The sequence below is a fragment of the Aspergillus niger genome (genome assembly GCF_000002855.4).
Source record: "Aspergillus niger supercontig An02".
Classification (NCBI taxonomy): Eukaryota; Fungi; Ascomycota; class Eurotiomycetes; order Eurotiales; family Aspergillaceae; genus Aspergillus; species Aspergillus niger.
The window spans coordinates 1,544,898-1,568,290 of NT_166519.1; the positions used below are offsets into that span (position 1 = coordinate 1,544,898).

Here is a 23,393-nt window from a genome sequence, read left to right on the forward strand (position 1 = left end):
TCTCTGGTCGCATCGCATCGCCGTCCTCTCGTCCAGGATCTTGCGGAGAAAGAAAGAAAAAGATTCTCTCTTTTTTGCTCGTATATCAGTCACATTAACAACAGGGATTAATAATCGTCCATCATGGCCTGGCGCAACCAGGGAATCACCGGGTCCAATAACATCCCTCTGGGCCGGAGACGGTTTGGAGGTGAGGAGGGCCCGGAGGATGAGAGTCGCACCGCGACGCCTGCTTCTATGCCTGGTGCTGGTGATTCGGCCTATAAGCGTGGCAGGAGCCCTGTCCGCGGTGAGTACATACTCTTCTTATCTTTTTTTATATTATACGGCTGCTGATGCTATGGTTAGCTGAACCCCCCGCCGACGGCGTCAAGAAGCGCAAGAAGCGTAACCGTTGGGGCGATGCGCAGGAAAACAAGGCTGCCGGTCTCATGGGTCTGCCGACCATGATTATGGCTAATTTCACCAATGAACAGCTGGAAGCGTATACCCTGCATTTGCGGATTGAGGAGATCAGCCAGAAGTTGAGGATCAATGATGTTGTGCCGGCTGATGGGGATAGGTTCGTCCCTTTCTTCTTCAGTCCCATTCTGTGCTATGGACATGACTAACGGTTCTTAGATCTCCCTCCCCCCCTCCTCAGTACGATAACTTTGGCAGACGTGTAAACACTAGGGAATACCGCTACCGGAAGCGTCTCGAGGATGAGCGCCACAAACTCGTCGAAAAGGCGATGAAGACTATTCCTAACTACCACCCGCCTTCTGACTACAGACGTCCTACTAAGACCCAGGAGAAGGTCTATGTGCCTGTGAATGACTATCCAGAGATTAACTTCAGTATGATAACTAACCCTCTAACTCCTAACCATTGCTGTATTTGTACTCTTCTGCACTCCTTGACTATGCTGTGCTCGAGTCGAGCTTCTGATGAAGACTTCGCCGCCGGGCGTTGTTTATCTCCAGCTCGCTTCTTGCGAACCCTTGCTCTACCTGTTCTTCCTCTTGCACCTTTTTGCTCACACTCACCCGCCTGAAAGTAATTTATAAACAGCTTGCACTAACACTTAGCTTTTTGCTATCTTTTAAAGTTGGCTTACTCATAGGACCTCGTGGTAATACCCTGAAGAAGATGGAGTCGGAGTCTGGTGCCAAGATTGCCATTCGTGGTAAAGGCTCCGTCAAGGAAGGAAAGGGTCGCTCTGATGCCGCTCACGCCAGCAACCAGGAAGAAGATCTTCACTGTTTGATTATGGCAGATACTGAGGAGAAGGTTAACAAGGCGAAGAAGCTGGTGCACAATGTCATTGAGACGGTACGTATCCTTGAGGTGTTTGCACAATGAGTACTAGGTGCTAATGGATAACAGGCCGCTTCGATTCCTGAGGGTCAGAACGAGCTCAAGAGGAATCAGCTTCGAGAGCTGGCCGCACTCAACGGTACTCTCCGTGATGACGAGAACCAGGCCTGCCAGAACTGTACGTATCCTTCCCTTATTCCAGTTGGAATCAATGTTAACAATTGCAGGTGGTCAAATCGGACACCGCAAGTACGACTGCCCTGAGCAGCGCAACTTCACCGCCAATATCATCTGTCGCGTCTGTGGTAACGCTGGTCACATGGCCCGTGATTGTCCCGACCGTCAGCGCGGTTCCGACTGGCGCAACAACAACGGTGGCTTCGGTGGCCGCAGGGCTATCGGCGGCGGTGACGCTGTCGACCGTGAGATGGAGGTATGCTTTTTGCAATTTCTCTCAAGTATACAGTACACAGTATTAACATCACTCAGCAACTCATGCAAGAATTGTCTGGTGGCGCGCCCGGCGAAGACGGCCATGTCCCTCGCCGGATCGAGGCTGGCCCCGATCAAAGTTATGATGACCGCGACGTGAAGCCATGGCAGCGCGGACCTCCTCCCAGTGACGTGGCTCCCTGGCAGCAGCGAGGCCGCGATCGCCGTGACGACTACGGCTCCCGCGACCACGGCAGCGCACCTCCATGGGCTGCACAGGGCCGCGGCGGCGGTGGCGGCGGCGGCGGCGACTATGGCTATGGCTCTCACGGTGGTTATGGTGCACCTGGAGCTGCTGCTGCCTCCGCTGCTGCTCCTTGGCAACAGGCTGCTCCCCCGCCGCCCCCTGGCGGACAAGCATCGTATGGATACGGAGCTTATCCTACTTACCCTGGCATGGGTGCTCCTGGCGCTCCTCCGGGTCTGAGTGTTCCACCTCCGCCGCCGGGCATGCCGCCAATGTACTACGGCTCTGGCAGCCCACCCCCTCCGCCTCCTGGCGAGGGTCCCCCGCCTCCGGTATGTGCTATCTATCTAATTGAATCTACCACTTACTGACATGATGAACAGCCGCCTAGTGACCAGCCTCCCCCGCCTCCTCCTCCCGCTTAGATGAGATGCGACATAAAAGTGGTTAATATTGATGCAAACGATAGCTAGGGACACCGGTAGTGGATTCCGGCCCGGGTAAATTGATAGTGCACGTAGGACACTGGCAATGATAGTTTTAAACAACTCTGTGTAATATTTAGGTAGTTCCGCATCAAGCGTTCTGCTGTAATTGTTTGCTTCCACTTTCTAATAAGCACGAGAACTAGTTTTGCACGGGATAGATACATCAATCTGTCCGTCTTTTTGTCTGCAATATGTACGCATGGCTGCCCGTCGGCAAAAAACGTCGCTCGCTAAAGCCAATGACGTTAGGCACTAACTAGTCATGGTCGCTACCGGTAGATTCATGACTAGTAGTCAAAGACTTTTATTTCTCAAAGTCCCTGATACTCATTAGACAAGAAAGTAGTGGCAATTTCCCGTCCACTTTCCTTTGCTTGCTTTTCCAGAATCACCCCAGTTATCACTCAGCTTGCGTGAAGGTTTCCGCAACCGTCGCCGTGACTCGCCGTCGCCGCCGCCAGTCTAGCTAGCTAGCTACTAGCCGGCCGGCCGTTTCTCCACACTTTTTTCCCTTCCTCGAAACGAACTTAACAATTCCCCGGATAGCTAGTTAAGATTTCGGCTGAGCTTGTCGCGAAAGACTTTCTCCTCCCGCCGGAGCTGGCAGAGAGCTAGGCTCCTTACGTACACTCTTACTTTTGCTCTTTATTATCTTGTAGTATATTGAGGCCAGCACAGCCGAGTTCTCAATAGAACCATGCAAGGTCCAACTGCCTCCACCTCCGGCTCCCACAGCGGCGGCGGCGGAGGAGTAGGAGAAACCCTCCCCCCGTCGTCCTCGCATTCGCGCCGGCCGTGGCAGTCGCAATCGCAATCGCAACATCTCCGCCCGACGAGCAGTATCCGCTCTCAGCACAGTACACACGTCCATCATGACCACAGGTATCAATCATCCGTTGTTGGTAGCGGTGCCGGTAATGCTGCTCCCTCCGGGAATGAGAAGGATGAGAAATGGTACAAAATCCATCTCTTCCGCGGCATGATTCAGGATGTGAAGCGAAGGGCTCCGTTCTATTGGAGTGATTGGACGGATGCCTGGGATTATCGCGTTGTGCCGGCCACGGTGTATATGTATTTTGCTAAGTGGGTTGAATCCTGTTTCTTTTCTTTTGGTGTTGGTTGTGTTTATTTGGGATTTGGTTTGGGAAGGGGGAGAAAGTGTGCTGATTCGGGTTGTGTAGTATCCTCCCTGCGCTGGCTTTCTCGTTGGATATGTTTGAAAAAACAAACCAGAGTTATGGCGTTAATGAGGTCTTGCTTGCGAGTGTGCTGGCTGCTGTGGTGTTTTCGGTCTTTGCGGCGCAGCCGTTGGTTATTGTGGGTGTTACTGGTATGTTTTACTTTCTCTCCCTCTCTCTATTTCATTTGCTGGTGGAGTGTATGTTGATTGGTTGGTAAGGTCCTATTACTGTGTTTAATTACACGGTTTATGATATTATCTCGCCCCGGGGAACGAATTATTTGGCGTTTATGTGCTGGATTGGGATGTGAGTCTTCTTTCCGCGTTCTCTCTTTGGCAGCTCTCGTACTGATCATTGTAGATGGTCGTTGATTATGCATTGGCTGCTTGCCATCACCAATGCCTGTAATGGTCTCACCTATGTCACCCGCTTCTCCTGCGACATCTTTGGTTTCTACGTCGCCTTCATCTACCTCCAAAAGGGTATTCAGGTCCTCACTAGGCAGTGGGGAACCGCTGGCGAGACTTCCGCGTATCTCAGTATCATGGTCGCCTTGCTGGTGCTTATGAGTGGTTGGATTTGCGGTGAGCTTGGTAACAGCAGTCTCTTCAAGCGGTGGGTTCGCAAGTTTCTGGAGGATTATGGCACTCCTTTGACTATTGTATTCTTTACCGGGTTCGTCCATATCGGCCATATGAGGGATGTCGAGGTGGCGAGGCTGCCCACGAGCAAAGCATTTTTCCCGACGGAGGAGCGCCCGTGGCTGGTTCATTTCTGGGATATCAATGTCGGCGATGTGTTTCTTGCCATTCCGTTTGCGGTGCTGTTGACTATTTTGTTTTATTTTGACCACAATGGTAAGTCTACATTCAGGATAAAAACATACTCGGTTGACTGACCATATAGTCTCGTCTCTTATCGCCCAAGGAACCGAGTTCCCTTTGCGCAAGCCAGCCGGCTTCCACTGGGACCTCTGGCTGCTCGGAATCACCACCTTCGTGGCCGGTCTCCTGGGTATTCCCTTCCCCAACGGTCTCATCCCCCAAGCACCGTTCCACACAGCCGCTCTCTGCGTCACCCGCGACGTCGCCGACGAAGACGACACCAACAAAGGCAAAGCCATTCGCGTCACCGACCACGTCGTCGAGCAACGCGTCAGCAACTTCGCCCAAGGCCTCATGACCCTGGGCACCATGACCGGCCCTCTGCTTATTGTCCTGCACCTAATTCCCCAGGCCGTCCTGGCCGGCCTCTTCTTCATCATGGGCGTTCAAGCTCTTCAAGGCAACGGCATCACCCAGAAACTCATCTTCCTCGCCCAAGACAGCGGCCTCACGCCAGCCTCTAACCCGCTCAAGCGCATCAAACGCCGTCTCTCCATCTGGGTGTTTGTTATCCTGGAGTTGATCGGCTTCGGTGCCACCTTTGCCATTACCCAGACTATTGCTGCCATCGGCTTCCCGGTTATTATTCTGCTGCTTATCCCCGTCCGCTCGTTCTTGTTTCCCTGGTGGTTTACGCAGGAGGAACTGTCCGTTCTGGATGCCCCGACTGCTAGTCCATTCACTATGGAGAGCGTGGGCGGGACCCACGGGCTGAGTGATGCTGCTACTGCTGCTGCTTCTGGTCGGGATGAGGATCATCGTGATTCGAAGAATGGGGGTGGAGGTAATGGGGTTATGATGCGTCGGGATGAGAGCTCGTCCGAGTCGGCGGTTGAGGATGATTTGGAGAGAGGCGAGGCGTATGAGATGCAGAGGTTGGGTGTGCGGCGGAGGAGCACGACTGGTGGGGTGGAGTAATCTCTATACCCTACTCAAGGAAAAACTGCTGCAGTGCTGGTGATGGGCTAAAAGTATATAATGATTTGGTTCCGGAGATACATATAGTGCGCAGATAATAGTAGATGGTTAGTATATAATTGGAGACGGGATTTCAAGTGCAGTATCAGACTGACAATATCCTCATTAAGAGTCTTGAAACACCACCCTTTAGCATCACTATACCCAGCTAAGCCTGACCGTTCTCCACTGTTTTATTCACCCTTATTGCCTGAGATTCGCTTAGTATCCAACATCTAATGGGCGTAGACCTACCCACCTTGCTACCTATTAGAATGCAACCCCGAAGTAGTCACTGCATGTACACGTGATGCCGACTCGACCTTGACACCAGTCCCCACGTAGAATTCCTTTCGTAGGTAGTTATCTACGTACTGTACTGCCTACTTATGTATCTCTCTCGGAATTCTATGGATGTCCAGTACTTAGGCATATGGTGGGGCGAAATGAGCGACGACCGACTTGATGGAGGGAAATATTTGCTTATCTGGGTTGGTGCTCTTTTCCTGGACTGGAGAGTATGTCGTGCTGTTAGTGTAGAGCATTCAGATGATCTGGATGAGCTTGTTCTAGATCTGAGTGGGGATTAGATTTGGCTGATTGCTGTGCTAGTGTTGTATTTGTGAGTAATATATCTGGTTTTACTGGCAGTTTGGGGGGCTCTTTTCTTGTCTAAGTTCTCGTCGAATGCTTCCAGTGTTTGGATAGACGATCCATGTCCATGGAGGATCCCTCTGGTGTATACTACTTTGCCGGCTGAGGACTATTGACTGTTATCTTAGGCGAATATTTTAGCTGATTACAAGAAGTTGAGGGAAGATTGGCCATGCTGATAGGGGCCAATAAACAAATGAAGTAACCTTGTAGAACAGCCGAGAGAGACAGTATGACTCGGAAGGTAGATGGCAATCAACTGCGTAGTGAGAAATGTGTTGATTAGACTATCTCCTTGCCTGCTTAACTTTCTTAGTACATTCCCTGCTCTTTTATATATGCTGCTTACCCCATGACACAAGTAGCGGGTTTTGCTATCATTCATGGGTATTCCCTATGTGAACACCCAATACTCCCATTCCTGCTCGTGGTGTCTCGCTCGTTCTCCGTGAAAAGATCGTTCCGAGTGCGTAAACCGTAGCTGTTCGATTCGATATGAAGGTTCAAGAATCGTAATCTCATCTGAAGTCTCTGAATTTGTTAGCTTGCGGTCCAATGGCACAGCTTAAGGGAAATGGAAGAAAAGCCCACCAAGCGCTGGAGATAAGTCAGATATGGAATATCACGTCTGATCTTTTCGCGTTAAAATTGATAGCAATTGAACATTGTAGCACTCTCTTCCAGCAAATCTCAAATGACATTGTATGCAATTCCGCGCAATCTTCGTAAAGTAGAGACCGCGGATATCGTCTGAGCAATCCGACGCTATCCAGATTGACCTCACTGTCGGTTCTCCATCGAGTCAGGCCTCAGTTTGTATAATCGACAAACAAGGAAGGCGCGATCAATCCAGGCTGCTCTCCTCTGCTTCGCTCCTTCCTCATCTGAATCTTAACACGCGTTGTTGCCCCTCCGACTCTCCCTCGACGTGTTTTGGCTCTCTCGTTCTGTTTCCTCCTCATCCTCTCATCCTCTTACCTCTCTCTGTATCCTCACTTTCGACTTCATCCTCTCTTATCTGACTTAGTCCTTTTCGCGGGCGTCAAGGTATAAAAGACCTCTTCTCTCTTCCTCTCCCTCTTCTTCCTTCTTCCTCTCCACCCTACTCCTCTTCTCTTGAGCGCTTCTCCCCTGTCTACTTCTTCCGATGATTTACCATCATAATAACAGCCCCAAACCTAAACAAACCAATAAACAACCAAAATCTCTCGGCGTTGTCGCAACCATGCAGGCGAGCAGAGATGTTCCGCTTTCGGACCCGGCGTTGGACCGGCCTAGATTGAAGACCGACATGTGCAAGAACGTGGACCTGCCAATGTCTGCGTTTGCGATCAACCACTTGGTAAGTTCAGGCCTTTGTTTGGATTCCCTCGATTCGTTCAATATGCATCATGTGGTGTAATGCACTGGCTTTCCTGTCACCGCCGTTGGGCCGTGTCGCACGGCGTATTCCCTTGGTCTTTTCACCGTCCTTCTTTATGCGTGCTGGGAATCTCCGGGATATTCCCTTCCCCCGAGCCATTACCTTCTCCCCTGCTTCCAAATTTGGGGGAGCTTCCCGGTCTTTTTTCTCTGTACAACCCATTTCGAACAGCATGACTTGCAGGAGGTTGCCTATTCACCCCATGTCATTGGGCAAACGCCGCCTGCTGCCACTATCCTGCCGGGATTCACCTTTCCACCATTCCTTCGATCTAGGAAGTTGATATTCAAGATTCCTATTTCACTGGCTCTTTTGCTTCACAATATGTGGGAATGTCCGTTTCTTGACAGGATTATAAGTATCCCATTGATCTCTCTTCCAGAGTTCCTTCTTCTTCCTTCTCCACCACCCTTCTCTATTTTCCTACTATCGTGTGCTTTCTTTGCAGGTTATCCTCTTCTATCGCCTTCTCTTTTCGTTCTACCATATCGAAGCAATTATCTTGCGTTACTTTTTCCATCATGGATAAAATTGAAGCTATCAACAAGCTCACCGGGGGTCTCCGTCACTTGAGATTCCGCAGCGCTGACGAGGAGAGAAAGTATTCTGTACCAGTCGAGACTGTCCCCCGTCCAGGTTTCAACACTACAGGCAAGGAGGTCGAACTCCAAGTCAACGCTTACCCTATTACGAAATTTCCCAGCCGCACCGTTTACCAGTATGATGTGGGTTGCCACCCCAGGTGAACCACTCTGCTATTGCTAATCTTCATAGGTTCATATCGGCGGCGGACTGGAGAAGTTCATTGTCAACAAGAAAGTGTGGAATTCAAAGGCTCGAAGGGAGAACCTGAAGAGCATCGTCTTCGATGGCTCGAAGCTTGCATGGTAGGTCGACCAACAAGTATTTCCACAGGGCACTGCTTATGGCACGAACAGGTCGATGAACCATTACAAGACCGAATTCAACGAAGAGATCAATCTTGATGTTGAAGAGGGTCGCCCTGCAAGAACAGGCAAAGACAAAGACAAGAATACCTTCCGTCTGCTTGTCCGGCACACCAGAACAGTCAACCTGGCCGTGTTGAATGCTTGGCTCACTGGTCAGGCGTCCTTCGACGACGGAGTGCTGGAGGCGATGAGTAAGTACTCACTCTTTCTATGTTACTCGAGACAAACTGATCGCTCTTTAGATTTCCTTGACCATGTTCTCAGGGAACATCCCTCCTCGCGGCTTTTGGCCCTCAAACGTTCCTTCTTCGATGAAAATGGAGGGAAGGAGGAGCTCGGCGGGGGCGTTATCGCTCTCAAGGGAATGTATCAATCCATTCGACCTGCCATGGTGAGCTCGCCCTTGGTCTACCTTGAGTTCGGTCCTTGATCTAACTGTTATTTCAGGGCGGTAGACTTGTCGTTAATGTTGACGTCTCTAATACATGCTTTTGGTCCCGTATTAGCCTGACTGGCGCGGCAATGGAGATTTGCGAAGCCAGAGACCATCAGCATCTGTCTCATCTTCTTAAACCCAAAGCAGATGGATATGGAGGAGTCACCGAGTCCGAACTCTTCCAAGAAGTCAGTAGACGGCTCCGGAAGCTGGTCGTGGCTCCATTCTACGGAGGATGTCCAGTCCTGGGTGTCCGTTTCACTGTCAAGGGGCTTATCAATGGCAATGCGCGCCAGTACATGATTGACATCAAAGACAAGGCCACCGGCAAAACCAACCGCATGAGCGTTGAACAGTACTTCAAGCGCAAGTATGACCTGACTCTCAACGACTGGGCACTTCCCATGGTTGAAATGACGAAGAAAGACGTGGTGTACCCCATGGAGGTTTTGACCATTCAGGGTCTGCAGCGCTATCCTTTCAAGCTGAACGAATGGCAGACAGCTTCAATGATCAAGTATGCGGCGTCTCGTCCGGCAGAGAGGCTCGAGACAATCATGACTTCTAAGAAGACACTTGCCCATGACAAAGACCCTGTCCTTAACAACTTCGGGCTTAAGATCAGTGAGTCCATGATGAAGACCAAGGCTCGGCTTCTCCCAAGTCCCGCCGTCATGTTCGGCAACAACCAGCGCATTGAGCCTGGAACTAGTGGCCGCTGGGATCTCCGTGGAAAGAAGTTCTACACACCAAATACACATCCCCTACAAGCATGGGGAATTGGCTATTTCCCCGGAAGACGCAACGTTATCAACGAGGCCCAGGTAGTCAAATTTGCCGATAACTTTATGAAGACCTATGCTGGACATGGAGGCAGTATTACCCGCCGTCCTGTGATCATCGAGCTTAAAGAAGACATCGGTGACGCGATTAAAAAGTTGTATGAGGGTGCCGGAAAGGCAAACCAAGAGGACCCCCAGTTGCTTCTTGTCATCGTTCCGGATAAAAATTCCTTCACCTATACACGCATCAAGAAGTCGTGTGACTGCCGCTGGGGCGTGCCCTCCCAGGTCATGCAGTCAACTCATGTCATCAAGGGGAACGCCCAATATATTTCCAACGTCCTAATGAAGGTGAACGCTAAGCTTGGAGGAGTCACAAGTCGCGCCGTGTCAAAGGTTCAAGGAGCATCCTTGCGGCCAGGCTCAATAATCATTGGCGCTGACGTGACCCATCCTCCCATGGGTGTCTGGTCACCCTCAATGGCGGCACTTTCCGTGTCCAAGGATCCCTATGGCAGCAGCTACTTCGGCTCTTGCGAAGCAAACATGGACCGTGTAGAGATCATCTCGCGGACTAGTATGGAGTTTATGCTCGCCCCTCTTGTCCGTGAATGGATGTCCACTGTCGGACAGGGACGCGCGCCTAAGTACGTCTATTACTTCCGTGACGGTGTGTCTTCCGGTCAATTTGAGCACGTCCTTAAGCAAGAGGTCATAAACATCAAGAGTGTCATCACGCAGCACAACCAGAATCAGTGGGATGGTAAGATCACTGTGGTTGTTGCTAACAAGCGTCACCATTTGCGAGCATTCCCGAGGCCGACTGATCGCAATGCTGCAGACAGGAACGGTAACCCGCTGCCCGGTGTTCTAATCGAGAAAGATGTGACCTCCCCTCATGATTGGGATTTCCTCCTATATTCGCACATTGCTCTGCAGGGAACTTCGCGGCCCGTTCATTATCATGTCATCCTCGACCAGATGCAGCACAAACCCCATGAGCTTCAGAACATGATTTATGATCATTGTTACCAGTACATTCGGTCCACGACTTCGGTCTCCTTGTGTAAGTCGCCTTTACTTCCACTCTATGAGGTGTATAGTGCTAACATATATGAAACATATAGACCCGGCTATTTACTATGCGCACCTTATCGCTAGCCGTGCCCGCAGCCACGAGGATGTTCCGGCCAGCTCGGGTCCACAGAGCGGTAACACGATCAAGCTCACGAATCCCAAGCCTAAGAACAGGCCAATCGACCCTAAGCTACTGCCAATCATCAACCGGAGGAACAGACTGCCCTGGCAGATGTGGTTCATCTAGGCAGAAGCTGACATTAGTGGAGATATTGGTTGCTTTTTTCCTCTAGTATCTTACACAGCGATGTCCGGTACATCGTCTAATCTGCTTGCTATTGTCGTACTCGGATTGCGTTGGTTCAACGTTGAAGTTCAGGTAGCATAACCTTCTGACTCTAACTAACTAGCCTTGATGGTGGGAGGGTTTAGGTCGATGGGGATTTGCAGGCCAGATCATTGGCGTACCGTACCATAGTCCTTGAGTTTCAATTGATCTTATTGCTTTACCAATTGTCCACAAGAGCTCGTAGTGCCAGTAGAAGCATGGGTAGACTACTTCCAAGTAGCAAATGATTCATCAGTTGCAGATGCGGTATGGACAAGCCAGACCGTATAGGACAGGCTAAGCCAAGAAGCGGGTGCGCCGAACCCAACAACCGGCAAGCCAAAATGGAGGAATCGTACAAAGTCAAATGGAGACGCGCCACAAAACATCGAACCACCACAGATTTCTCAAACAAGTAAGAGTAAGAGCGAAGACTGTGTAAATAGCAAATTAACAAGCTGCATATTTTATCACCCAGCCAGGAGGGAAGTCAAGTAGAGTAAGGGAAAGCAGAGTAGGGCTATAATTCGAGGACTTAGGATACCTACTGGTTAGAATACTACCTACCTACCTATTTATACATCCAAATCTGCTGGACGAGTAAACTAGTGGAGCTTGAATCGAGACTTCTACTTTAATCTTTCTCATAAATGCTAGTACCTTTATAAGCGATTATGGATATATGGATGGATGATGATACGATGTAGTGAGATAGGATATTAGACGGGGCGTTTGTGGGTCAGTCAGTGTATTAGACATACTATGACTGTCCTATACGGAGTGTATAAATCTCTACTGTAGAACATAAGGATGGTTCAGATTTACTATGTTTGGGAGTCGGTTAGTCAGGCCCTACGTGGTCTGTCTGTCTGTCTACTTAATTAAGAAGGGATGGGATGAGTGAGTGAGTGGTTGATAGTGAGGAAGTGGGATGTTGCACAATCTGAGCAGGCTAGGAAAGGTAATGAGGTGTGGTTGTTTACGTTGATTACAAGCTTATGTGGTTGATAGTTCTGACTGAGCAGGGACAAACAGACAATAACTGATGTGGATTGGAGTACTCAGATGCAATGGGATGTATGTTGGAGCAGTTAGATTAGTATAGATAGGATCTGATCATGCCATGTATGCATGCCGATGCTGCTGCATCTCGGAGGTAGATGGAGGTACTATGTAGGTGCCTGCCTGCCTGCCTGTCCGTCTGTCTTTGTGTTATCCTGCTGGCTACTTACCGTCTGAATGGGTTATCGTTACACGGTAGTACCAGATGAGCGTTTGCTGGTGAGATCTAGAAAGAATATTACAGGGTCCCACTTATCTAGTAGATGGTTGGCAGATACCCCGGTTTAGTCCAGAACACTGGATAAGAAGTAACGCACAAGCCAAGCCAAGACAAAAGGGCTGATGTAGACGCAGGCCAGATCGTAATGGAAGGAATTGAATCCCTGCCCTTAGTTTAATATATGTTGAACAGCTACGCATGATCTTCGTGTCACGGTATACAAGGCAAGTACACTGAACAAGGATGCATCGTTTGTATTTGTGTATCTCATATATCTGTTTTTTGTGTGTTCCCCCCGCTGTAATTCCGTTCTCTTGTCGCACACTGTTAATGCTGGGATTAGATAGGACAAGAGGGGCTCGAACTCGAACCGAATTCAAACGTGGGTTCGGGTAAAGGCAGCTAGCTGAAAAGAAGAAGCGCGACGCCACATATCGCACACTATATATCATCCAAGAGTGAAAACAGGCGATGAGAGAAGAAAAAAAACAAGTGAGGAAGAATAAGAAGCAAAAGTGGGTAAAAGGTAGATAAGACATAAGTGGTGGACGATATAATATACTGCAAAGAAGACATGGACGAAAAGAAAAAGGAAATAAGAATTGGTAGAAAGAGATAGGGGTAAAATAATCATGGTATAGTGAGGTAGTACAGTGCGGGGGGAAATAGCGATCATGGCATTGAGGTAGGACAGATCATATCATGACGCTTCATCTGCCGTTCCGTTTGGTAGGGCAGCGGCGCTGTCGTGGTTGGGATTCTGGTCATCGTTTGAGGTCCCAGCTGGGGCCTGATGCTCAGCACCAGCCCCTTCTGGCGCGGTCGAGTTGGCCATCTCACCCTTACTAGTTGCATCCGGAGCAGAGGGCTCGTCCGCTGACGCGGCAGTGAACAACGATCCGTTCGACGGCTTGCTGCCATCTCCTCCAACGGCGGCGGCTTCGTCTCCTTCGGCTGTCGAGTCGGGAGCGCCCAGGCTAGGCCCGTTCTTCTTGAGTTTCTTTTTGCTCGGTTCCGACGTACCAGCCTTAGCGCCCGACTGCCCCGATGCTGAGGGCGGGAGCGGTCGCTTCTGGGGACTGGTGGTCAAGCCCGAAGGAGCGGAAGGCGGCGGGATCTTGCCGGACGCCGGTAGACGAGGTCGCGCGGCCATGGGTCGTTGTTTCGGTGGTAGCTCAAGATCTTCGACCAAAGGCTCGTTGTTGTTTGCTTGGAGCTTGGTGCTGAAGAATTCTTGAACCAACCCAATTTGCAAAGAGAGAGAGTCGTTTGTGATGCGAGGATAGGGAGCGGGCGGGGGAAAGAGAGTGACGGCTTGGGCAGCACTGCAAGACACATCAGTATCAAGCAAGCAATAGTCGATACAATAAGAGAGACATACCTGGTGTTCTGTGCCTGCGCGGCATTGTACATCCTGTTCTGCAAGAGATGAAGTGGCACGCTGAGGGTGGCAAGTCCAAACTCCTTGTCCAGCCCCAATTCTTTGAACCCGAAGAAGTCCTCGTCGATGTCTTCTGCAAAGTCACCGCCGATGAACTGTTCACTGCCGTCCTGGAAGGCGTTGGAGCCATCCTCCCCGCCATCTGCAAGCGCAGGTCGCAGGAGCTCGGACAACAGCGAGCGCAGCCGGTCATGAACTGTGGAGAGCTTCGTCCCGAGCCGCTCCACATCGTCCTTGATGTAAGACTCCAGAGACTCTACATCGATGCCAACAGATGAGAGAGTATGTAGTACGATCTCCGGCTCCGTATACGCTCGCTTCCACTGAGCTGTACCCGTAGCCTCGGACGCGTCGGTAGTCGGAACTTTCGGGGATTCCATGTACGACTTCAAGGTTTCGCCGATCTTCTGGAAGAAGTCGGAGGCAATATCAGTCACTGCATCCAGGGCCGAAGGCTGATACTCCTCAAACCCCGTGTGGTAGAAGATTTTTGCCACGGAGCGCTGCAAGGCCGCCTTGCAAACCCAAGGAGCAATGACTGGGCCCCCGTCGTTCATCACATGAGGAGACACATCCTGCTCGACGAAGGGTTCCGGCTGGTATTTTTGAAACTGATTCTGGTACATCTTCGAAGAGTTAGACAGAAGAAACATCACGATTTGAGAGATCGCCTACCTGAGACTGCAGTTGCATCTGCTTGACGATGCCGATTTTCGAGCAGACCTTTCGCGTTTCCTGCATTTGGCGCATGTTTGCATCCATTTTCCGGGCCAGCTTACTATCTGGTTGAGTGAATGAGCCTTGCGGGAGGATCCTCAAGAACTCTTCGGACGCATCCACAATGTTGCCGTCCGAGTCTTCCTTCCAGAGTAGCTGAGAAGGTAGATCGGGGACACCGGACATGACATCGTAATAGTCGGGAATCACTCGATCCTCGTCCACCTCAATACCTTCCGCGAGCGTCTCACCTGCAGCACCAGGTTCCATGCCTTGTGCTGTTGAATCTCGCGCCTTGTCGTTCTCTGCAAGGTTGTGCTTTTGGTTTCTGATCCACCGGCGCATGCCCGCTTTGGTACGGAGCAATGCTGGCTCATCGGAGTTGAGCTTGTCACCTTTAAAGAGACGATGCCTCTCTGCGGCAATGAGAGCACGATCCTTCTTCGTGACCTGTTTCCATACTTTGTACTCGGGGTCTTCTGAATCCACACCGGACGCGGGCAATGCGCTCAGTGCGGTACTTGTCGGGACTAACCCATCAATGTCCATAGCATCACCCTGGCTTCCAGGTACACCAGAGCTGACGCCCGCAGGGTCAGATGGCGTCTGTGTGCCCGGGGGCGGCGTTACAAGCCCGTTCTGAGTTCCCTCCATCACAACATCAGAGTCCGAACGGACCGGCCCCGGTGGCTGAGAGCTCTGGCCAGGCGGCTCCGACCCGCTGGGAGTATTTCGAACAGGCGCAGTGCCTTTCTTCGATGATGACTTGCCGGGGGCTTTGCGGCCGCGGGACGACATGATCGGTTCGTCGTCGCTCTCTTCGGCGCCATCCATTTCGGCCATCTGCAGTCGGCGCTCTTCTGCCTCGACTTCAGCGCGGTCTCGAATGACGATGTCTGGAATCAGAGGAACAAGCTTCTCCGTCTCCTTCTTCATGTATAAAGCATGCTTGCGGAGGAAGTGTTCTGGGTTAGTGTTATACTTGAAGCAGTTCGACCATATTAGATTAATGTCATCGACAAATTCCTGCTTCGACTTGTATTGCAGCGCTTTCAGCTTCTTGGTCATGGTTCCCAGATCCATCGGATGTTTGATGACTAGCGCAGGAGGTCAGCAACTGAGCGCACGGCGTGGCACTTTGTCCGTCGGGGTATCTCACTTGTATAATAATCAGGCGCATCGCGCTTATTTACTCGAGTCAAGAACGCGCTTGAATGCTCTGTCATCGCCTTGAGCTCACTAAGCACCTTCTCCGCAGCTTCATACAGCTCTTCTTGGCCAATCTTGTCCTCACTAGCCCACTTACTCCGGTTCTTACGAACCTCGCTCATCAGGCTTCGGAGTTCCGCATCGGATGCTTGGACCAAGCTCCGCTTCATATCAATTCTCGCGATCAGGTTCTTGAGGGTCAGGCTCGAGGCGCCCAGGTTCGCGCTACTCAGCGACCCATATCCATTGGAGGTTGGATTCGCATTGTTGCCGGCGTTCGCCTGGCCTGACATTTCCGCTTCCACCTGTCGCTCCGACTCTTCTAGGCGCTGCTGGTCCAGCATGGCATCTCTATCATTCTCTAAAGTATAAAAGAGTGTGTGAAAGCTTCTTCTGGCAGCTTCCTCAGTCGCCTTCTTATCTTCCTCTAGCTTCTTGCGGATATCCTCCAATGTCTCTTTCTTGGTCTCCTTCTGCGCATCGGGCCCCACCGACACGGAGCCGCTGGGCGGTCGGCTGGGCGATGGGAAACTACTAGGTAGTTGAGACGCAGCGAGAGATTTGGGCTTGGGAGGAGATGTGGCTTCGGTATCCTCAGCGTCATCTTCGTCGTCATACTCATCGTAGTCATCGTCATCTAACTTCCTGGCGGGCTTCTTGGGGGGCGCCGGGGGCGGAGCGGGTTCGTCGGCGCGTTGGCTCTCGGCTTGGGACTCGTCGGAGTCGATGGCAGGGCGGGCATCCTCGGCAGCTTTCTGGTTGGCAAAGAGGGAATTTATTTGCGCCTCACTGCGTTTGTACAGATCCCGGAACATGGCGATGCGCGGGTCCTCGTCGCCTGCAATATCGGCATCTGATATCAGACCGCCCGCGTGAGACCCGTCGGCGTCGGCCGAAGCGCGCATCTGGGGGGTTCGCGAACCGGAAAAAGATTTGGGATAGCCATTGACAGACCGCGCATCATGGAAATCATCCGGCGGGCGCAGATGACCTGGGGGGAGCCAGGCGTGGTGGTGTCCGAGCGACATGCTCGCTCCAAGACCCCGGTTCTGGGGCGGGCGAGGGGGGCTCGTTTCTCCACGGTTCGGATCAGGTCCAGCTAGGGTACAAGGGAGCCTTTTGAGACGCTGAAAAAGACATATACATTAGGGGACAGGGGCCAGGAAATGAGGGACGATGATTTGGAGGCCCCAAGTGATGAAACAGTGGGGGATTTGATGGGGGACTGGAGGGCTTCTTTATAAGGTTCTCTGCGCGAACGGATGAGATGAAGTTGGAGCGTGAAGGCGGAACGGCGACCGCAGCTTCAGACCAACCGCGCAATTCGTTGACGCCAGCAGTTAAGCAACTAGCAAAGTAGAAGAAGATATAGGAATGAAATTAGGCAGACAACACTGTGAAAAATAAGGAATGAGCCGAAAAAAAGTGAATCCGCATTAATATTAAATAAAAAAAAACCCAATCCAACGAGGAGAGCAATAACCCGTCAATGTATTGAACTGAACGGGGACAAGCAACACTCCAGCCTCGATGGACAAGAAGAATGGCAGGGAGTTTCCCGAGGATGTTTCAACCACAATAAACCCAAGTTTCAGCCTGAGGCTGCGTCTCTGCGGTCTGTCTGTCTGTCTGTATCGTAAGCTAAACCACATGACATGCCATCATCTTCATCGCTTCATCATCCAGTTTTCCTCTTCCGGCCTTTCTTTCTCCCCTCCACGGCCTCCTCTTTCTACACATCTCCCCCCTTAAACGTCCTACTTCCAGATCGCCCATCATGCGAATCCGTTACCCTTTCGCGGGTATGTCTTTTCCCCCAATCCTCCCCATCCATTGAGCTCTTCTACCCGCTTCCACCTCTTCCGAAGCCAAAGTGCAGCTCTATGATACCTAATCGTCCGATTACCTCAAGAGCTTCACCAGCTCCCCATACCACCAACTATTACCAAAATACTTCCGTAATATGCATCGCTAACTCCACTCCCATCAGGCGCCTTTCTTTTCCTCCTCATCCTCGCCGCCTACATCGGCCTCCTCCCGCACAGCACATCATCTACTCTTCCGTCCCAACTTCAACCCAATGACAAGTTCCTCCATGTCGTCACCTTCTTCCTCCTCTCCCTCATATTCTACTGGATCTTCGACACTACCCGTCGTCGCACCCTTCACCTAACCCTCGTCGTCTGCACTCTCGTCCTCGGCATTGGCTCCGAAATCGTCCAAGGTCTCCTTCCCAACGGCAGGTCCTTCGATGCGTTCGACCTCCTCGCCAACATCGTCGGCAGTCTCGGCGCCGTCGGCCTTTGCGGTTGGTACCACCGGCGCATGCTTGACCGGCGACGCAAGGCGCGCTTCGGTTCCCTGGGCGGCGACGGCACAGAGAACGATGTCGAGCTCGGAGTGACGGGCCACCACAGCGACGAGGAGGAGGGTCTGGGACCCCAGGAAACAGGCGTTATGAGCCTAGAGCAGGAGGTAGATAACTGGGATGAGAACGCTGTCGATAATTGGGATGAGGAGGACGAGTCTGGAGATTTGGCCGTTGATACCTCGAAGAGGACGTCGCCGGCTGAAGATGGAAAGAAGCGGAGTGATTAAAGTCGCAACCTAGCTAGCTAGCTAGCTAGATCTCTGGCTTTCGCGCCTCCTCCTCGCTAGCTATCTATTGACCGTCTATCATGCTTCTCACGTCTCTTGTGCCGTGAAGTCCGCTTTGTTCCGCAGAATAGCGTTTCTGCCGAGCATGAGATTATGATGTATACGCTTACTTGGCGTGGATGCACTCATCACCACCTGTCGCTCTCTATCACGCATGCACTCTCTATATGCTAAATGCCCCACCGCGACAACCCGATATAACCCTAACTCATACACGTCACACCCCGTCGTCATATGATAGGGAAGCTATTTGAACCCCGCCCGATTCGATGATTGCTATGCTACGCAGACAGAAAGGAAACGAAAGGGAAAAAGTTACCATACCTATCTATTCACACCTACTACTTTCGCTACGACCGTGTCATGACCCGACCCGTATCTACCGGCGTTTTGAGTTGATCTTTACATTCTGTTCGTGTTTTCTCTATATCTGCGTCTCTCCTCTACGACCTTATCTATCTCTATTCTTACTCCTGGTTCTGGTTCTGGTTTTTGCTATAAACCCTCCGAGGATATTATGATGTACATAGGATAACAGAGAAGAGGAGGGGGAGTTTGTTTCCACCTAATAGTATAAGAACGCTTGATTTATCTTGAGTGATTGTTCAGATGGTAGTATTCTGGTAGTGTAGGAGAGGAACACCTTCAGGGCACATGTATGAACAGATGCATCGTTATTCATTTCCAGGCAGATCCACAATTCCAGTATGGTACACCAGTTCTAATGCTATAGGAGGGGGGGGAAACAAAAAGAAAGCTGAAGAGAGAGATTCGCGCGGGAGGTAAGCACATCAGCCTCGGCTGGCAATGCCCAGGACGTTTTGCTTGCGGAAAGGTAAGCATCCTGAACATTGAAGGAATAAAAGCATCAGGTCGTATACTGAAACATAGTATGCAGGGTGGCGCAAAGGGCAAAGATGCATGGTGAAGATGCAGGTCAGAACTCGTAACTAGTCATGGCAAAAAAAAAGACAAACATGGCAAAAGAAAAACATCAGTAGGCGATTAGAATGTTATATATGTACGAGGGAAGGTAATATAATAATGTTGTCTAAAGCGGGAACTGACTGTTCCCAGCTTCATTCATTATCGGAAACCTCGGGGGTGCCCGACCAGCTCCGGGTAGGAGTAGATCGATGATCTTCAGCAGGTTCGAGCTCAGGTTTGGAGGATGGCCGGTAGCTGTCGTCGGTCGACAATTTGGCCATCTTCGTTGACCTCTCATCCGACTTGCGCCCGCTGGGCAAGGCAGTCTTTCCGAGCTTTAGATCGGTCTGCTCCCGTAGAACTTCGTATATAAATTGGAGTTGCATCTCATTATAGACCATCATCATTCGCTGCTCGCGCATCTGGTTGACTGTCTCAAAGACAGGGTCGATGTCGGGGTCAGTTGCCTCGAGTAACTGGCCGGACTCGAGCTCCTGCAAAAGATGGTCAAGCGCGATAAAGGTGCCTGTCCGGCCAACACCAGCACTGCAGTGCACAATGCGGGGGTTTGCTGGGGTGCATTTCGAACCGGACAGTTTGATCAACTGAAGGAGCGCATCACGGTCTTCGCCCTCGGGCTTGGAATAGTCCGCCCAGCCGGCGAAGAGAAAATGCCAGACAATCTTTGACTCGGTGCCGAGGGTGAGCCGAAGTTTGCGGATTTCCGAGCGAGATGTGGGATCCCATTGGGTCTCGAGCAGTGTAACATAGCCTAGAAGGTCCTCGTCTGCTTGCTGGTGATGGTGGTCGTTCACGAAAGGGTCTTGCTCAACACGTCGCAGGGGCATCGTGGGGTTTTCGCGGTCCAGTGGGAAGTACTGAGCACATTTCTCTCTGCCCGCTTCGAATGTCTGCGTGAGCATAACGATGACGCCTACATCATCACTTTCATGGAACACCATGTGCCAAAAGTGGGAGAGATGGTCAGGCTTCGGTCCCTACATGGCAGCGGATTAGCAATTATCCCTCAACACTCGACAGAATGTATGCGCCCACCTGCGTCGCGATATACCGTCTCTCCTGCTGCGAGACTGAATCCTCGAGGACGATCGGCGACGCGTTAATAAAATCGCATTCGCCTTCTGGCACCCGCAAATGGATGCGGGAGTTGGCCCATGCCTGCACATTCACATATCGGTTCCTTGCCCTGACCTCGGGGTCTCCCTCTAGCGCCCAACGGTGTGAGGGGTCGTTGGCTAACATCCCCTCGTGTATCCGTGTCCGCTGCATCCATTCGAGTTCCTCGAATTTTTGATGGATTTCTATCACAAAACAGTTGTATTAGTCAGGCTGTAGACCATATTATAGAGGTGCAACACATGCAACCGCGCCAGAAACGACTGGGAGACCCAGAAGCAGCAAGCGGGGTGAAGTGCTAAGCGGGCGCATACTGACCTAGGACCGACTGGCAGAGAAATGGAGGAACGGATTCATTATCGCGCGCTTCCAGGCCAGGATCATCGTTCTCCGGACCATCTATTATCTCGAAGCCATCGTCGTTATCCTCGGGGAGCGACCGCTTGGTCGCTTGTACGCTGGTATCGATTTTGATGGTGGGATGAGCCATCTTGGCCGCAGCGATCCTCTGGAAGGCCCGAACCTTGCCCAGGACGCCGCGCGCCTTCTTCGAGACCCGCTTCTTAGTCGCTGCGAGTTTTCGGGGACCGCTGCGTAGACTGAAGGTATCGGGCGAGGGCGAGCGGGAGGTTGGGGCAGTGATGACTTCCCCCTCGATGCCGTCGGGCGGATCCTCGTGCGCGCCGTTGGGGGGATGCGGCAGGGATGATATCTGTAGCGTGGACAGATCGGGACAGCTGTGGAAGCTGCCCCTCGACGTAATATTATGCTTGGCCAGATTTCTGGATCTCACGGGAACAACGCGCGGCCGAATAGGAAGACTGCCTGGCAGTCGATAATATGGAAGATGACTCGGCCGGCAGACAAGTCCCGACAGCCAACTTCTTCGTGCAGCCCACGACCCCTGCAACGTGTAGTAAAGATGGGAATATTTATTTTAAGAAGGGAATGGAGGAACAGGGAGAACCACCGGGTCAGTCAAGATGAAGTAATAACCCTGTCAACGAAATGCGACCTGGGAACAGCAGGCGAGAGGGTCCGGCCAGCAGCAGGAAAAGAAGGAGAGTATTTGATGCAAGACCCCCTCGCGACACCGAATGGCAATTGCTGTTCTCCCCGCACTCTCTCTCTCGTCTTGTTTTCTTTCAAAACCTCAGGACGTGGCCAGCAGTCCAATCAATGGAGTCATTAAATAAGTTATTATAATGTAGTGGTAAAGGAGAGTAAGATTGGAGTAATAGAATAGGTGTGAGTATACAGGAAGAGAAAAGAAGCAGAATTGGGCAGTCAATAAAAATATTAAAGAAAAGGAGATGTTTCTCTGACAGGTTGGCAGAGTTTGTATGTATCGAACGAAAAACGATCCTTCGATTTCCAAGTAATTTTTCTTTTTCTTCAGAAGTATTCGGGGTCCATACGGTATGGATCCCTTCAGGAGATTTATTTTATTATTAATATTATTATTTAGTTGCGCATTACGACGGCTTCCATGCTTTAGTTAAGGGTTGGATGGCAAAACACTGATGTAATCAGGAGAGCATCTTTCAGGAACGGAGACTACAAAAGCACTTGCATTCACCATTCAGAGCCATGCTCCGTCCCAAGCATGATTCAGATCTCCAGCGGTGCCTTGAGATCTTCATCCAACCGGCCATCACCAGCCATGATGGTCGGCCTCAGGCGGCCGATCTATCCACTTACCATCCCTTTAAACCGTCCGGATTATTAATTTCTCCGAGACAACTTGCCGCGGGCGGAGAGTCGAGTCCTTTGACCCTGATTGGTGGAACACCCTGTTGTGTCACCAAGCCTCAGGCTTAACTCAGTTGGTGGCTGGACCTCACAGTTGCCTCTTTTTTCCTCTCTTCAAGGGTGCAACAACGCGTTTTTCCTTCTCCTTTCGCTTATCACCAGCCCCCTACGGTGCGCTGGCTTCATCCCTTTTGCACTCAAGCTTTGGCCTAGCTTGTGTTGCCACGGATTCCGCCTATTAACGTAGTCCATACTGAAGATGTTTCGGGCTTTTCTCAAAAGCGCATTCCTGCTACGGCCCCTCGAGGTGCGTCTGAGGCAGAGGTATCTGGACTATCGCACACAAGCTCCATACTAACAGTTTCCTTCATACAGGAATGGCTTACCGCTAGGGTAGGTGTATGATAATGTCAATTACTTGAGCTTGATGCTCATGTTGCCACATATAGCTGCTGGCCAGCCGGTCGTTCCATAAACTGGTTGGGGGGATTCACCGCAAAGTCCATCACCTGAAGACTGGTGTCCCACTGGAAGAGGTGCATGGCCCTGACTCTGGAAAGTCTGGTATGAAGTTCGCCCATGCCGTGAATTGGTCGTGGTAGCTGTGTAGTATCCTTTGATACTAACCTGCCCCTCACTCTAGCTTCGAAGTTGAACCAATTCTTTGAGTACTTCAAGGAAGAGCTGAAGGACCAGGTGAAAGGGAACCCCCGCAATAAGCATTGATGAGAAGGTGGAGTTTCTTCCATCCGGGCTTTTGTGACAGCCCTACTTTCTATGACTTGTGATACCCATCAATATTCATATACTCTTTTTCTGTTTTTATGTTATTGTTGCTGTCCATTCTTCTGTCTATATACCGTGCATGTCTGGTATACCGGATACAGATTGGGCTGTAGCTCTTCTGCACCATGAGCTATATCCCTCATTCCATCCGGAGAACAATTTCTATTGCTTCATCCGCTTTGCCTGACCGTGTATCTTTGGACAGTTGGGTTGGGCTTTGAAATGTCGAAGCGTACACATATAGTCTCTATTAGGGTCGAACGTAACCAAATGTTCAATGGACTAATTTAATAAGCACATCCATTGCTTATATCATCCGAACCTCCTAGGCAGAACCGATCTTATC

At 51.0% G+C, this 23,393-nt stretch overlaps 8 protein-coding genes across 8 annotated transcripts; 5 read left to right on the forward strand and 3 right to left on the reverse strand.

The window, feature by feature from the left end:
• Nucleotides 1-123: 123 nt before the first annotated feature.
• On the forward strand, nucleotides 124-2,403 carry An02g06570 (uncharacterized protein; the record flags this gene model as incomplete). The annotated part of the gene is made up of 8 exons (XM_001399756.3): nucleotides 124-289; nucleotides 349-562; nucleotides 622-839; nucleotides 1,091-1,314; nucleotides 1,369-1,477; nucleotides 1,527-1,732; nucleotides 1,789-2,310; nucleotides 2,362-2,403. 8 exons carry the CDS (start codon nucleotides 124-126, stop codon nucleotides 2,401-2,403), a joined length of 1,701 nt encoding a protein of 566 aa, XP_001399793.1.
• A 760-nt stretch (nucleotides 2,404-3,163) lies between these two features.
• An02g06580 (uncharacterized protein) lies at nucleotides 3,164-5,449 on the forward strand (the record flags this gene model as incomplete). Its single annotated transcript, XM_001399757.3, has 5 exons — nucleotides 3,164-3,549; nucleotides 3,648-3,796; nucleotides 3,866-3,953; nucleotides 4,008-4,504; nucleotides 4,554-5,449. 5 exons carry the CDS (start codon nucleotides 3,164-3,166, stop codon nucleotides 5,447-5,449), a joined length of 2,016 nt encoding a protein of 671 aa, XP_001399794.1.
• A 1,918-nt stretch (nucleotides 5,450-7,367) lies between these two features.
• An02g06590 (uncharacterized protein) lies at nucleotides 7,368-11,057 on the forward strand (the record flags this gene model as incomplete). Its single annotated transcript, XM_001399758.3, has 7 exons — nucleotides 7,368-7,484; nucleotides 7,916-8,290; nucleotides 8,340-8,452; nucleotides 8,504-8,706; nucleotides 8,758-8,906; nucleotides 8,963-10,799; nucleotides 10,861-11,057. 7 exons carry the CDS (start codon nucleotides 7,368-7,370, stop codon nucleotides 11,055-11,057), a joined length of 2,991 nt encoding a protein of 996 aa, XP_001399795.3.
• A 2,063-nt stretch (nucleotides 11,058-13,120) lies between these two features.
• Nucleotides 13,121-16,815, reverse strand: An02g06600 (uncharacterized protein; the record flags this gene model as incomplete). Its single annotated transcript, XM_001399759.3, has 4 exons — nucleotides 13,121-13,745; nucleotides 13,802-14,487; nucleotides 14,537-15,675; nucleotides 15,738-16,815. 4 exons carry the CDS (start codon nucleotides 16,813-16,815, stop codon nucleotides 13,121-13,123), a joined length of 3,528 nt encoding a protein of 1,175 aa, XP_001399796.1.
• Nucleotides 16,816-17,317: 502 nt separating this feature from the next.
• On the forward strand, nucleotides 17,318-18,385 carry An02g06610 (uncharacterized protein; the record flags this gene model as incomplete). Its single annotated transcript, XM_059746373.1, has 2 exons — nucleotides 17,318-17,423; nucleotides 17,778-18,385. The coding sequence occupies 2 exons, from the start codon at nucleotides 17,318-17,320 to the stop codon at nucleotides 18,383-18,385; spliced, it is 714 nt and encodes a 237-aa protein (XP_059606862.1).
• Nucleotides 18,386-19,099: 714 nt separating this feature from the next.
• On the forward strand, nucleotides 19,100-19,395 carry An02g06620 (hypothetical protein; the record flags this gene model as incomplete). Its single annotated transcript, XM_059746374.1, has 2 exons — nucleotides 19,100-19,227; nucleotides 19,344-19,395. The coding sequence occupies 2 exons, from the start codon at nucleotides 19,100-19,102 to the stop codon at nucleotides 19,393-19,395; spliced, it is 180 nt and encodes a 59-aa protein (XP_059606863.1).
• A 129-nt stretch (nucleotides 19,396-19,524) lies between these two features.
• An02g06630 (uncharacterized protein) lies at nucleotides 19,525-22,174 on the reverse strand (the record flags this gene model as incomplete). The annotated part of the gene is made up of 5 exons (XM_059746375.1): nucleotides 19,525-20,370; nucleotides 20,429-20,694; nucleotides 20,828-21,255; nucleotides 21,303-21,413; nucleotides 22,158-22,174. The coding sequence occupies 5 exons, from the start codon at nucleotides 22,172-22,174 to the stop codon at nucleotides 19,525-19,527; spliced, it is 1,668 nt and encodes a 555-aa protein (XP_059606864.1).
• Nucleotides 22,175-22,206: 32 nt separating this feature from the next.
• An02g06640 (hypothetical protein) lies at nucleotides 22,207-23,190 on the reverse strand (the record flags this gene model as incomplete). Its single annotated transcript, XM_059746376.1, has 5 exons — nucleotides 22,207-22,302; nucleotides 22,421-22,589; nucleotides 22,680-22,888; nucleotides 22,970-23,029; nucleotides 23,122-23,190. The coding sequence occupies 5 exons, from the start codon at nucleotides 23,188-23,190 to the stop codon at nucleotides 22,207-22,209; spliced, it is 603 nt and encodes a 200-aa protein (XP_059606865.1).
• Nucleotides 23,191-23,393: the final 203 nt, after the last annotated feature.